The following is a 15,099-nucleotide window of genomic DNA, read 5'->3' on the forward strand; positions in this document are numbered from 1 at the left end:
CTTTGCCATCTTTAAAACATTGTTGAGATGAACAAACAAAATCTTTTTGTTCCATTGTATAACTTGATTTGGTATCCAATATTTTTCAGTCATTGCACACTAGAGGTTAGACAGATGCTAATTTCATTACAATGCCTAGCTAAGCAAGTCAATATTGAACTTACATCTCAGTAATATTTTCAAAGCAGGCAATAATTAATAATTTGCACACAGTATGTGCTGTTAATACTGATTTATCATTAACGTGTCCTCCATGTCATTCACGTTGTTACTTGCATTCCTCTGGTTTTTGGAAATTGTTTACAACAGAAGAAACTCAGGCTCCAGAGCTCTTATGAGTAAAGGCAACTTATGTTCATGATGGAGAGAAAGTCTTTTTCCTCCTTATGTGTGATTCTGTCACACAGTTTGCTTTGGCAGGTGGAGAAGTGCATGCAAAAGAGTTTCTGAACACAAGGTTTTGGCTTGAAGTTGCTGAGTAAGTAATACATTAAAAAACTGAAGTAAAACTCATGAAATTTTTTGCTCTGAAAACAAATTCCCTGAAATGGACATGAGAATTTTCCTGAACCTTTGGTTGACTTCAAAGCCAATGGTCACCTGTGCTGGACCACTGCAGTCCATCTTCAAAGCTACTATCAGTAACAGGATTTTTTTTTTTCGTTTTTTTCCTCAGGCCATATATTGCATACTCACGGCTCCTCAGAGGGCTCATGACCTTCCCAGGTGTCCCAGTGCCACCACCATGTGCTACCACTGTCACTTGGGATGCTGGATGCTGGCCCCAGTGAAGCAGTGCATCCTGCTGCCATGCATAGCTTTCCCTACACCTCCCTCTGTCTGACCCTGTTTGTGCAGTGTTGAGACCTGATGGTTCAGTTTGTAACTCATGCTTTCCAAACATAAGTAAGTTGCTGATGCCTTTGGCGTTGGCTATGGGCTGAAGAATTTGGGGAAGGTCTGTGCCTGGCAGGGTCCATCCCAGAAACACAGAAGAGATAGTGTCTGCTCAGCAAACTGAGAGTACTGCTAAGAAAGAGAAAAAGCAGACATAAGACCAGTACTTGCTGTACTGCTGTGTTGCTATACAGAGACTATAATCAGAGCAGCTTTCAAAGGGTATCTCAGGTAGAACAGACACACCATTTCAGCCATTTCATGTGATTTTTGCTTGAATTGTTGTACAGTGCCAGGAAGAGTGCCTGGTGAGTAATACCACTGATCCTCTGTGTTCTTGGAGTTGTAAAATACCCAGTGAAGCCCTGTTCTGGAGCAAAGCATGGTTATCTGCTGAATCTTCTGTTAGAAAAACTGAGTTGTATTCACAAGAAGGGGCCTCCAAGATTAAATTACTCAGAGTTGCACTTGTTCTCAGTCATAGGGAAACTCAACCTGAGCCAGTTTTTTTTATTTGAAAAAAAATCCCCAAGCTTTCAGGAGTTCTGGCATGCCTAATTGTTCTGTACATGTGCGACCCAGGTTATTTTGTGACCTCAGTTGCTATGGGAAGAAAGTACATCAGGATGCCCAAGGGGCAGCTATTAAATGAATTTACAAATCTTCATATCCTTGAAACCTCAGTGAAGGCATTAAGAGGATTGTGAGTCAGGGAGAGATAAGGGTAGGAGCAAAATAAGTGGTGCTCTTAAAACACTAGGGAACCCCTCAAGTTGTTGATACTAAAATTGAAGAGATTTTAGACTAATATTATGAAGAGCTATTTGAAGAAGCCACCTCAAAAATCAGAGGGTCTTTATGGTTCCTAATATGGGAGATGTTTGTGCTACCTGGCATTGCAAGCTAAGTAAATAAATAGGAAGCAGATTGCCAGCTGTGAACAGACATATATCCAGTGGTATATTCCAAATGTAAGTTCTTAAAATTCAGTTCAGGTCTTTATAATTGTCCTGTTGGGGGGAACAAAACATCCAGACGTTCATCTAAACTCTCATTTGGGAAAATGTCCCTCTTCACCAAAAGTGGAAATTGGAGTTGCTGAGGTAGGAGAGTGTCATGCTCCATTATGAGAAGAAAGAAGTTTACATATTTGGCAAGACTGTGTTTTTCCCAGTGCATGATGTAAGTTCTATCTTTGGTGCAGGTCAGGGAACCTCCAATTCCAAATGACTAGCATGGAGAATTAGTTGTAACATTATGTAAACTGGAGAATATGTAGTAGGTAGATGCATAGTGTCTCACTCTTGAGACCTAGCATAGTGTGAAGTGTACAGTGCAAGTAGACTTTTGTGATCTTTTCTTAGCTTGTTTGTTTTAGGACTTCTTGGATGAAGGTATTGCTCATGGTTCCCTGTGGTGTCAACTGTCACAGTTCACAGACAGGCATTAGAGAACAAGAAAAGCAGTAACAACAAGAAAAGGAAGAGCAAGAGCATATGATCTGGCAACAAGTACAGGGTTCTTCAGTATTCACTCTTGTCATTCTTCTTTTGTACCATTTGGAAAACATGCAGCAGTATCAAAAAAACGAACAAGTTAAATTCTCGTCATCTTCAAAACAGAAGTGTTCTGCCAATATATTTAGGCTTCCAGTACATTTTCTTGGTTCCAGAGCATGTGTGCTAGTAGCCAGGATTTTCAGGGGGAGACATTTTTCCATCTAAACAACAATAGAAAAGCTTTAATTTTACTAAAGCTAGGGAAAGAGAAATTTAAACTGCTGTTAAATACATTTTCTAAGAAGTTGAGATTTTTTTTTTCTACAGAAAAATACAAGTTATCTTTAACAATTGTGCAATGAACTCAATTTTCAGTGCCTTTCATTTGGGATTTTAATCTATTTAAAGAATAACATCTAATCATAAGAATATTTAAAAGGGTGATGTCAACATTGGCACAGATAATGAATTCAGAGCAGTGCTAAACTTACTTGAGTTCAGAAATTAATAAAACTTTGTTTACTATCTTGGTGCGATTTTATTAAAAAATCAGAGCCATATTTGGAACATCATTTTGCAAGTTTATTGTTGTTGTGTTGCCCTCTTGACATTCCAGATGTAGTACCTACTGGTAGCTTGTGTGCATAGAAAAGCAGAGAGATAGCAGTCTAAATAGGTGTTAGGATACTTGAATTCACATGTTCTCTGCATGAGCACTAGCGAGTGCTAAATAAACACAAGTGACCTATAATTTTATATTTGTTTGCTTTTACTGATAGTCATAATTTGGTAGAAGAGTTGTCAAATGGATAAAAGCCTGATACTGGAGACTGTTAACAGTCTGGGGAAGATTGCTTCAGGAGATGCTTAAAGCAAGGAGTTTACATCCAGTCATGAATTAGGATGAAGGGTGGGAGCAAATTGAGAAAGTGTGCTGATGACCTGAGCAGTTCAGAGAAGTTGCTTTACTTTTTGGGAAGAAATAAAAACATATGATAATATGAACTGCCAGATCAGGCTCAGGAAGGCTGGAGGGTTTTGGTTGGACATAAATGAGAGAGAGAAGGATTAGGGTGTATCAGATGATCAGTGTCACCACATACAAGCTACGCAAGATTCCCTTGGGAAAGTAGCACAGGTGATCTGATTTGAAAGCAGTTATTCAATGTAAAGCTGAGGAAGTTTAATTACCCTTCTCTGGGCTGTGTCATTTCACAAATGGTGGCCATTTTTGTAATCTGCATTCAGGAAGAGGGAGATGAGTTAAGAGCAACATGTTGTGTTAGTGTGTCAACAGGGAGACTCTGCCCAGAGGCAGCCTCAGACCTGTGACTGTTTTATCCAGAGCCAGGCAACCTTTTTTTCACCTGCATTTTTCTCTTGCTGTTTTCTTAAAGCATTCTCTTTTCCTTCTTTTTAAGTCTTAGATTTGGAGGCAAGTTGAAAAGGATCCTTCAAGGTCAAAGCAGACAGAGCTGGTCCCCTCTTTGTGCTGTGAGAACACTGGGCCTATCATATCCCATTAATGAAAGCCAGGCTTTATAAATGCCAAAATACATGCAGTGAAAAACTTACTTAGAATGGCCTGTTCTAGTGCTGACAAGCTATTTTCTTAGTCATAGCCTACCTTGTGTGGCCTGAAAAAATGTGTGGTTCTCTTGCAGTCCAGTTATGATCTCTGTGATAGAAAAAACACAAAATCTGGGAATGTTCCATATGTTATATCCTGAGATAATCAGCTAGGTGAAGCCAGCAAAATGATACAGCTCTTGAGTTATTCCAGGGTAAGATAATGATCCCTTATCCCAGCATCCCATCTATGTGGTTAGAATGCTTTACTCATGTTGAAATGCTCTCTAGACAGAGCTGAATGAATTGTTACAAGCATTCAGCTTGGTGTGGCTTGTCTACCTATATGAAGCAAATTACTCTGTGAGCCCTTCACTTCTGGCTAAGTATCTGCATTATTTTGGGCAGTAAGGATATGACTCTGTGGGTTATGGAGAAGAATATGAGGTGCCTTTGTTCTGAGGACCTTCCCACACTGTCAGCCTGCTGAGACAGGTACTGGCCAAAGATGCCAGTGGATGAGACAGCTGGGGGAAGAATGTGGGTATTGCTGAAGTTTATCTTCTGGAGTATAATTTAGCTAACAGTAAATTTCCCAGCTGCTTCTACACACTGTATTAATATGATCATTACCTTGCACCACTTGGTTGAAACCATACATAGCATTTGTCCTTCGAAAAACTTATGTCCAAAAGTAAGGCCATTTTGTCACATCTCTGCTCATATACCTTATTACATGTCCCAGGGATTATGTTTGACAGCGTTGAGTTTTATCTCCAGGCAGGCCCCGTGTAATGACGTTAAAACTTGACTGTTTCATTGCACAGGTTACAATTGTCAGGAACTTTTCTTTCTGCAATGAAGGACTTTGAGAAACAAACTTTTCGCCAGCCTGAACTTAATGTTTTCATACCCAGGTCTGCGTTTGTTATGTTGTAGAAAAACAGGTATTTGGCTAATTGGGTCACTATTTATCTGATTGACTCTCCTAAGAATATGAAATTCTGTGAATCGTTTCAGAAAGAAAGTTTTCCATACAAAGCTTCACACTGTCATATTGGAAGGAAAGCTTCCAACCCCTTTGGCTATGTTTTTAAGCAAACTAGAAACTGCTATGGAAACCCATGCAGTGAACTGGATTCTCAGCTGGGTTATATTGTTATGAAGAAGCATTTCACACCAGAATCATTACCTAACATCAGTGAGAAGTGGCATCAAAAATTTCTGGAAGCCCTGAGTTGCACTGTTTCTGCTCTCTATTAGTTAGATTCAACTTGCTGGAATAGTGTGAAAATTGAATTTATTAAGTGCTTATGGTATGTCTGCATGTTACAGAGTTGAACACTATAGGGAACAATTTTCTCTCTCTCCAAAAGAGTGTGCTGCAAATAAAGCCTGAAGTCAGACAAGGAGCAGTGAAGAGAAAGTAAATATTTACTCATTAGATGAGTTTCTCCATTCTAATCACAGAGCGAGCAAAGCAAGGCATCCATGGGAGAAGTTTTCTGGGTAGTCTGTGTAATTTAAAAACTGTACAGAATACTGAACCAGTGTCCTACAGGAAAACTTATTTCTACTGTTTCTAATCATTGAGCAGTTTGACTTTGCAGCACTCATAGAATCACAGAATATCCCAAGTTGGAAGGGATCCATGAGGATCATTGAGTCCAGCTCCCTGTTCACAGGGCAACCTAAAACTTTATCATATGACTAGAAGAGTATTGTATAGATGCTTCTTGAGCTCTGAAAAGTGTGGTGTCATGACCAATTCCCTGAGGACCCTGTTCCAGTGACTGACCACCCTCTTAGAGAAGAACTTTTTCCTTATGTCCAGTCTGAACTTCAATAACGTTGTATTACTATTACTCATTAAACTGGATGGTCCACTACTGAATCCAGAAGGTCATTTAAGTCAATCGTACTGCATCCATTAATCTGTTGTAAGCAACAACAGCAAAACCAGCCAGTGCAACATTATCTGGCATTTCCTTAACAGCCCATTATTAAAAGCAGGCATCTGCCTGCCTCCTGTCAGGGCTACAAAGGCAGGCAGCCGCCAGCGTGCAAAATGAAGGAGTACTGCACTTCTGCTCTTATCAAGATAAGACTTCTTTCTGGTATCATGTTTTCTGACATCTCTGAAGTGATACGGCCTTGAGGAGAAGAGGCAGCTTCTTGGGTCTGTCTGGTCACTGTCACCACCAGACAGCTATGTAAATAGAAACTCCTCTTGAATGAACAGAGTCTGGGAGTTGATGAAAGAGAGTTCATAGGTTGCCCCAGATAGACAGCGAGGAACATTTGAACAACACAGAACAAAGAACGTTCCCAGAGGAAACAGCTGTGAAATTTTTCATTTGGTTATGCAGCTGCTGAGAGTTTGTGTTATCTTGATCACTCAGATAAAACTGGAGAACCTCCCAGATTGCCGAGAGGAAAAGGCAAGTGAAGGGGATGCTTTACCATGAAGCACTTGCTCTGCTGATTTGTGTTAAATGGAGGAGAAAATCTAACACAGCATATGGGCATGATAGCTTTGTATAACTGAAACTGGATATTTGATTTACTGGCAAAAAGATTGCAATGCCATCTTTTGTATTTCTAAAAATAGAAGCCTACTGAAGATTGCAAGGAAAAAAGAATCCTTAAAGTAGCTGAGTGTGGAGGCCACTACTTTGCCATTTGAGTAGTACTGGATTAATATGCCATCAGGCATCTCTAAGTATGCATGGAGTTTCTCCTCATATTATTTTCTTTTTGTATGAAACCAATGAAATACTGTCTGAGTCAGGTAAGACAGGTAGTGTTATAATTTTCTGTAAATATGTGCCCTTATTTGAGTCATAATTTTGAAGATAAAGGAAACTTTGTCTTTCAGATGTCACAGGAAGCAGCTAAAAGCTCAAGAATGTGAATGCTGTCAGACTCATAATTAGATTAATAGTAATGTCTGTAGAGTACTAATGCTGTGCTTGAGTCAGAATGTGAAAGGCAGGGATACATTTCTTGGAGATGCTTATTGCCTGAGTCTGCTTCCATGTGTGCTTGTTCCAGCTGAGAATTAGTAATCATGTAAATTTTAGGTGCATATTTAGAGAGGGGCTGATACTTGAAGTGATTTGGGAAATGTGTATAAAGAAACAGCCTGGACTTCACCAACTGCTGTAGATACCAGAAACAGGTCAAATAAATCAAATAAACCATACGTCCTGTAGCTAAGACATACTCAGCTATGTCTCTAGAATAGGATTTCTAGATTGAGACGTCTAAATTTAGGTGTTCATGTTGTAGCATAACCATCAATACAATAGCTCTAGTGATGGTGTAGTCAATCCTTGGGCCTAGAGAGGTATTCAGCTCAGTCTGACCTAAACATCCGCATTTGGTCTGATGAATTTTTTTTCTACATTGATTGGTGAAGATGGGAGCACTGACATCTAGGTCACATAGCAATCACCTGCTGTGAAGACACCTAAAATAGGCATATCAGATTCTGGAATTTAATCCCAGTCCTGAAATTTAGTGAGATGAAGTTGTGACAGACCACAAAGCTGTTCTCTGATAGTTTGAAGATGATGGCATGCAAACATGGAGCCAGATATTTATTTTATGGAGCTATGAAGTACTTTCCATTCAGTAGAATAATTTTTTGTTTTTTAGTGGATTAACCAGTCAAGTAGGATAGGGTTGGCTGCTCTAACCTTTTTCATTTGTATTATTGACAATGTTCTGTTGATTATTGGCAATGTCTGTCATTGTTTAGTATCAGGAGAGGTTTGTTCCTATAGTTTATCCATGCTAGTGTTGTGTCACTGAAGAAGGTTCATCTTGTGAAACAGAGCAAGAGATCAAGGCAGTAAATGTCATCAGGACCACATGAATGTTTTCTCCAGCATCTGAGCATAGCATAGTTTTGTCACTGTCACCCAACTCAATTAATGATACTGGTACCTGGAAAATCTGCCTTGGGAAACCCGTATTCTGGACCACTGGAAAGTTGCCTTTTTATAAATAGAGGGAACAATTGATGATCTGTGTTATCCAAGAACCTGGGACTAATTTCCTGACTAATGTGTTTAGTCATGCAGTATTTACCTGTGGTCTGTTTCTCAGAGTAATGTTCAGATGGTTGTCTTCTTCCTGATGCTGATCTGACTGAAGCCAAGTGAGGAAGTGTAACACCACACTTCTCCATATTCAATGAGTATTAGTTTTTTGGCAGTAATGCTGCTATGGTGGGAAATGTGTAATTTTCTAGTATACTTCATCACAATGGTATTTCTGGGTAATCATCTTTTTCTCAGCAAATCTATCATCTCATGGTCTTTTTTATTTTCTTACAGGAGGAGTTGGGCATTGCCTGCGAGTTGCTGGAATCAGACTTCCTCAAGTGCAGTGTGGGATTTCCTTTCATGAGATCAAAATCTAGGGTAATGTTATGATACTTGCACTTGCAGAGTGATGGTTTGTTCAATTCTTTGTCTCCAAGGAGTGGCTGAAAAGACAACTGCTCTATTAAATGTCTGTGACTGCTATTTTCTGTAGCTTTCTGACCCAGATATTCAAGCCTTTCACAGCTATGGAGGGTAGCTCTCCTCTTTCCCACCATATAGAGCCAATGACAGTAGCCTGTGCTCTTGAAAAATTATGCAAGTTTTGCAGCTACAATAAACCCAACATATTTCCTCTGAAAAATATTAGAAGACTCTTATTTTGTTACCATACTCTGGGTATTTTTGTCTTCTGTCACATTAAACTGCAACTGAATTTTTTCATATTATGGTCTCCTGGTAGCTTTTAAAGAGGATCTTTTTCAGAAGTAGAAGATGAAATCTCTCATGTTTAAAAATCCAGCTGGTTTCTTTCTCTCACTGAACTGAGCTATACAAATTAACAACTTAGAGAGGTGAAATTAAAAGGAATAACTTCAGGGTTACCTGTACAAAATTATTATGAAATTTTTCAGACTTAACATCCTTTGACCTGACAAATTTTTTTCTTTTATATGCTTTATTGACTCTGATGTGCTCTTTACAAATAATTTAAAAGGTTTTAAATTGAATGAGAAAAATAAATTCAGTAGCAAAATAATATCCGGAATGTAAGAATATTATCTTAAGAATGACATAGTTGGTTTATCTTCAGATTTTTTTCAGCAAGCCATTGAAATTAACATGAATTTGGAAACTGTTTCACTTGACCAGGTACTACAGTGGTCATCAAAATAGCTTCTTTCTTCAAAATTAGCACCTGCTTTTATCCATTATGATGGGTGGCCTGAATGCTGCTGTTGTGGGTTGCTCCAAGTGTCTGTGCTGGACTACAGCATGGTCTGTATTCCTGAGCAAGTAGCATAGAATCATAGAATTGGCTGGGTTGGAAGGGACCTCAGAGATCATCAAGTCCAACCCTTGATCCAATACCTCTGCTGAGGTTGTTTCAGGTACTGATCCCTTTATACTGGAAGGCCCTTCCCTTTGCAGGTGATCTTCTCAATAAATATGATTAAGTTGTGATTCTAGGAAAGGCCTTTTCACAAGGAAAGTAAAAATTGGACTCTCTAATATTTAGACAGACTTACATTTGCTGGATTTAAAAACTACTCCACAGTAGGGGAGGCTCTCTTAAATGTATCAAAATGCACTACTTTTGTATAGCTAGACCAGTAAAATATATAGTAAAGTTTCAGAACAAACACATTTTGAAACAATATGCAGTGTCTCTAAATTTCACTTCTTTTTGTGCAGTACGAGTTCAGTGTGATCTTTGACACAAGCCACTTGACAGGACAAGAAGAAATGCTTACATTCCTTGTCACTGCCCAGAGGTAAGGAAACTTTGTGTATCTTGATTGAAGTGTGCGTTACATATGCTTGACAGTTGTGTGATATCAGTTGTAGAGATTGTGTATGTGTAGTTAAATGAGGTTAAATTATTTGGGTTAAATGCATAGGTATTGATAATATAGAGGAAAAATGAGGAACTATCATACTTGGGCTTTCTTTACCAGGAACATTTTGTATTCTCTAGGTCATAAGGCCCTTGTGTTTCTGTGCCCATCCCTCGGTTCAGCTGCAGTTCATGATCAGTACCAGGCAGACCCATTTGTTCCAGCATTTGAATGAAATAAGCATGCTTGGATGTAGACCAAAAAAGATAAATGCTTTCATCAGACGGTCAGGGATCTCACTGACAGATCCCAAAGTTGCATGTCTATTTTTTCCCCTTCTGGATCTTCAGTGAGCTATGACAGACTGCATGAAACAGCTGAACAGGGAACTTGGAACAGGCATTGAAGTGGGGTGATGCCAAGTATGCTTGCACAGGGATTTTATCTTGGGAAGGAAAAAAAAAGGTGTGACTTATGTTCTGTGCTTCCTAAAATGATGTGCCACAAAGAGGCATACTCTGTGGGTGATTTATTCACAGGTACTGTCAGGATGTGTATGGGAACTGACAGTAGCACAGCTGCATTAACCTAGGCCGTGAGCTGCTGCTCTGACTTGCTGGGTGTGTGACTGGTTTCTGCATCCACTTACGGTGTGGGTGGGCCAATTTTATCCCCTCCCATGTCAAAATCAGTTTCTCCAGCCTGAATTATCCTCCTCACTTTGATGACACTCCACCAACCAGCTGGAGATGAGAGATGGGATGCAGCAGTTGCTGAGTGACTGTTCTGATCAGGCGTAGTCCTACCCTGCAGTAACAGCTGTGGATAGGAACAAGATCCTGCAGCATGTGGGGCTGGTATGAAACACTGAAAGTGAGACCTCATATCAGAGGGACAAGACCATGTCTTGCACGTTAGAGAAGTTTTCCTCTACATGAGGAGAAATTCATCATGTGGTCACACGACCCCATGAATATCCTAGGTCAGAGAAATGCATCAGGGTCTGCTAGATGAATGCCAGCCAGTGCAATGATGGGTAAACACTTTTTAAAATTTGCCCATCCTGTGTTTTCCAGACTGTACCTCTTATTCCCATGCCTTGGATAGCACAGGGCTCTCCTCTGTGATCTTACTCCTCAGATTTCTGTGCCCTACCAGTGAGAAGGGTTATTCAGCACCTTTAGATAGAGCAAATAAATAAATGGTTTGTACACATAGTGGGAATGCTCACAGAGATAAAAAATTTCTAGTACCATAAGGATTGGCAGGAGGACACTTGTGTTATGAGGGTTGAGCTGAATCTCCAAAGACAGGAGTATAGGTCCTGGTGCTGGGACCTCCTTTTCTCTGTGATGTTGGGCAAATTGCTCAATTACCTCCCTTGTAAAATAAATACAATAATAGCTTTCTACCACGTGAGTTGCTGGGATGCAGCAGGGAGCTTTGGGGTAAAGTCAGTAGTAAGGAAGTGGAAGGGAATTGTCTGTGCATTGGCCAGACTGCAATGAGCAGGAATATTTTTTACACACAAAACTGGAGTTAGTGTGGCAGAAATGACTGGACATAGAGAACCTATGCCATGACAAAATAAGTATTGACCTTAAGTAAGACCACTTAAGCCTGTCTCTTGTAGCTGCAAATTTGACAGTAGCATCTGTAACAAAAGACTGGTTCAGAGAACTATTAAATGTTATATTTATTCTTTCTGTTTAACAAACAAACAAACCCTCTTCTGTGCTTCTGGGACTGAACTATTTTTCTAGAGGTATATTGGCTGAGCTGTATTCCCCTTTTCTCATAGTATCTTTGCTGTATTTGAAACCAATAAGTGCATACCCATGAAGCCTGTATGGAATTCTGCATGCTTATTCTGCTTGCCACCATGGTATCTCAGTATTTGTTTTGGATTAGAAATGTCACATTTTGGACTCTTCTTTCAGCCTATTCAGAGGAAAAGCTTTTATTAAATGTTTTGGGTTTTTTTTTCCTGGGACTGAAAGTTTGTGGGTTTTTCCATCTGAGCTATAGTTTTATTAGCAGATATGAGCAGTATGTCGGTTGCAGAAAGCTGAGCAATATCTAAGCGTGTATGTAGCCAACAAGCTCTGTATTTGTAATCTGAGTATCTCCTCATCTGCATGGTATCACTTGGGATGCTGCTGCCTGCAGTTGCCTCAGTGATACTGTTCTCAAATAGAATCATATCTTATTATTTTGCCAATTTGGTTTGTGAGTAATTCCAGTGAACTGCAAGGCAAAAGTGATTCCAGAGTCATTGCTCAAGAAATTGGAAATATATGTAAGATATTTTCCAAGAGCATTCTTCTGAGCTGTTACCCACCAAGCACAGTCATCAGAATTAGAATGATTTCAAGTTTGTGTATTAGACTTGCATTTCCAGAGCTTTTCCCAGGCTTCATACATAAGTGGTCATACTGAAACATACTGACTCACATGAGAAATGATTGTTCCCTTTTCTCTTTCTCTTTCTGCTTTGGAAATGTGAAGTAAAAGTGCTTTTGTTTGGGCAACTAAATAGAGGAACTTTACAGCCAGTTCAGTACAAGGGTCTTGCCCCAAAGTTTTCTTGTAGCAGCACGAAATCAGTGCTGTGGTACAATGTTGGTACAATGAAAATGCAGTTTAATTTACTGGGTCTAGACCTTCTGTGGGGTGGGTGCACCCTTGGGAGACAATGAACCCTTGCACAGGAATCTAACCTGTTCATCATGTGTGATGGCTTCATCTTGTGTGATGGTAGTTTCTCATTGCTGTTTGAATTTGCACCTTGCTCCAGGACTGGTTTTTTGGTAGGAGCTTGGCCATGTCACAGCCTAAAAGGAGCAAATGCAAAATGCATGCTTTGTGTGTGTGCCCTCTCCAAGGTGAGATGAACAAATGTAGATCTTAAAGAGGCTTCTTAAGGAGAACTGACATCACTCAAATAGTGTCTCAAAATACAAGGAGGAGAGGTGGTAGCTGTGAAACTGTGTGATATAGTGCAAAGGCTGTTGATTTGAAGCATGTTTATTTTTCTTTTCTGGCACAGTGGAAACTTAGAACGCACTGAATCTCTACATGATAATACTCTAACCCTGTCGGTGCCCCTCGTGCATGAAGTGGACTCATCTATCAGTGGGTAAGTACCAATCACCAAATGAAAACAACAATAATAATCCTAACAATAACAACCGTGTCTCTTCTAGTGAAAAACTGAATTCTTCTCTTTGTTTACATGTAGCCAGACTGTTGCTCTTTGCCTGCTTCCCAGACTCTGGAAATACAGACAACCTCATTCATTATCTGGGAATTTTATTTGTCATGTCCTTCATTCCCACACTGTACCTCTTTCCCATTTCTTTCTAGCTAGTGCATATTACTTATGAGCACATTTATAATAAGTATTTTAGTGATCATATTTGAATTAATGTGATTCTGTAGGTATGATGAACTTTAAAATAAAATAAAAAGATAACAAGCAAGTCATGTCCTGTTCTTTAGGGCATGTCTTTAAGGATATGGTTGAGAATCACCAGGCCAAAGGTTAGGGTCAAATGTTCTGGGATTTTAAGGAGTTGTGGAGTCTGGTTGTTTGCCTTTCTGTTTAATTTCACAATCAGAATTTGATTCTGTTCATTTTCCCACTCTCTCTGCTCCCTGGTCTGTGAGATGTCTGAGTACCAACTAAAGAACATCACTCATCCTTTAAATGGAATACTTATATAACACATAGGCATTGTCTTCTTCCCAGGGCTGCACATGTGCAGCTTCCTGCCTTAGTACTCAGGGGTCTTCCCCACGATTTCTACAGCACAATCCTAAATCCAAAATGAAAGATTTGTGATCAGGCTTGACAGACAGACCACCTTCTAGTATAGACAGTGCTTAAGTTTGCACTGGGGGATGTGGTCACTGGAGGTGAATCCATGTAGACTGAGAGAGCTGACATTTATCACTAAACTGGGGAAGCAAAAACTCATCAGCAGTGTCCCCAGGAGGTCAGTGTATGTTTTAGCCACCATTTATGGCAGCCTCCAGGGAATACATATAATCTAAATAATCAGTGCAGGTTGGCATCAGTAGAAAATTATTCCCTTGACCAGTGTGCTTCATGTGTGGCAACAAAGTTACTTAAACTGATGTGTGATGTGGCTGAAAAGCTGGGTAAAGTCAGATTCCTGGCCTCCGCTGGGTTTTAGCACATAAAGCTGATTTACTCTCTTCTTACATAGAAATAAAATCCCTTACTTACTGCCACAATAGTCACAATGGGTGGAAGATATGCCTGAGCCTGCTCGGGGAAGTGAAGAGAACTTTCAGACCTCACAAGATGACAAGCAAGAACAAAAATCTCCTCCATGTTGAGAGAACCCTCTCAGCAGGGTGCTCTGGAAGTTTTCTGGAAGTTTTCGAATGCTTTCATTGTTGCAGACTATGCAAAAATTAACTCTGTATTCCTTGTTTCTTGATGCTTTGATAAAGATCAGGGGTTTTGTTGTTTTGTTGTTTGTTGTTGTTTTTTTTTTACAGCTTTACAGATATAAGAGTTTTTGTCTGTGTCTTTAGATCTCTGTCACCTACAGAATACTACATGACAAAAAAACTTGATAAAAATTTGACTCTATTTTCACTTCAGAATGTACTTTTTTGAAGCACAAGGTCTCTGATTTTGTAAGCCCCACCCAACTGCCTCTGTGGATTTTTATTTTCCTTCCTCATAGACAAGACTTTAGTAGAAGTGCACAGAATTTTCCAACTACCAGGGAAAAGTTTGGTTTATTGGAGGGCACAACATTTACAGCCATGGTAATATTGGGAACACACTTTTTTTGGACAGTGTATTTTTAAAGATTATTTCATTAGCTATGCTGCATTTGAGTCTAGAAGAGCAAATTTCTTCCTTGGTCATAAATAGCCTGGAAGGGCTTGTGCCATGATTTGGGAGGAGCCTTTTGGCACAATACTGTAAGTGGGAGGAGCAAATCTGTCTCTCCGTGTTTCCCCTAGCAATTCCTGGCACAGGAGGCAGGCAGGAAAAACTGATATGTACCTATTACACAGGCCTAAAATCCTGTCACAAAAAACTCTGCCCCAAAAGGACAGCCTGGGAAGCAAGCAGAGCTTTAGGCAGTCCCTCGCCAAGGTTTGTCTGAAATTCCACCAGGACTCTTTCCAGCCAGTGGAGAAGCCTTAGATTAGAAGGAGGCACAAAGGATGCTTAAAGTACTCCTAGTCCTCTTCTGC

The 15,099-nt window shown here is 39.8% G+C and overlaps 1 protein-coding gene across 1 annotated transcript in view; it reads left to right on the plus strand.

The window, feature by feature from the left end:
* ITGA9 (integrin subunit alpha 9) overlaps nucleotides 1–15,099 on the plus strand; it is a 212,134-nt gene that overhangs the window by 153,135 nt on the left and 43,900 nt on the right. Inside the window, exons 19-21 of the mRNA XM_030445225.1 lie at nucleotides 8,309–8,395; nucleotides 9,713–9,792; nucleotides 12,905–12,994. Of these exons, the coding sequence (XP_030301085.1) occupies nucleotides 8,309–8,395; nucleotides 9,713–9,792; nucleotides 12,905–12,994 (257 nt within the window). The remainder of the gene's footprint in view (nucleotides 1–8,308; nucleotides 8,396–9,712; nucleotides 9,793–12,904; nucleotides 12,995–15,099) is intronic.

Source organism: Calypte anna, chromosome 2 (assembly GCF_003957555.1).
Source record: "Calypte anna isolate BGI_N300 chromosome 2, bCalAnn1_v1.p, whole genome shotgun sequence".
In the NCBI taxonomy this organism is placed as follows: Eukaryota; Metazoa; Chordata; class Aves; order Apodiformes; family Trochilidae; genus Calypte; species Calypte anna.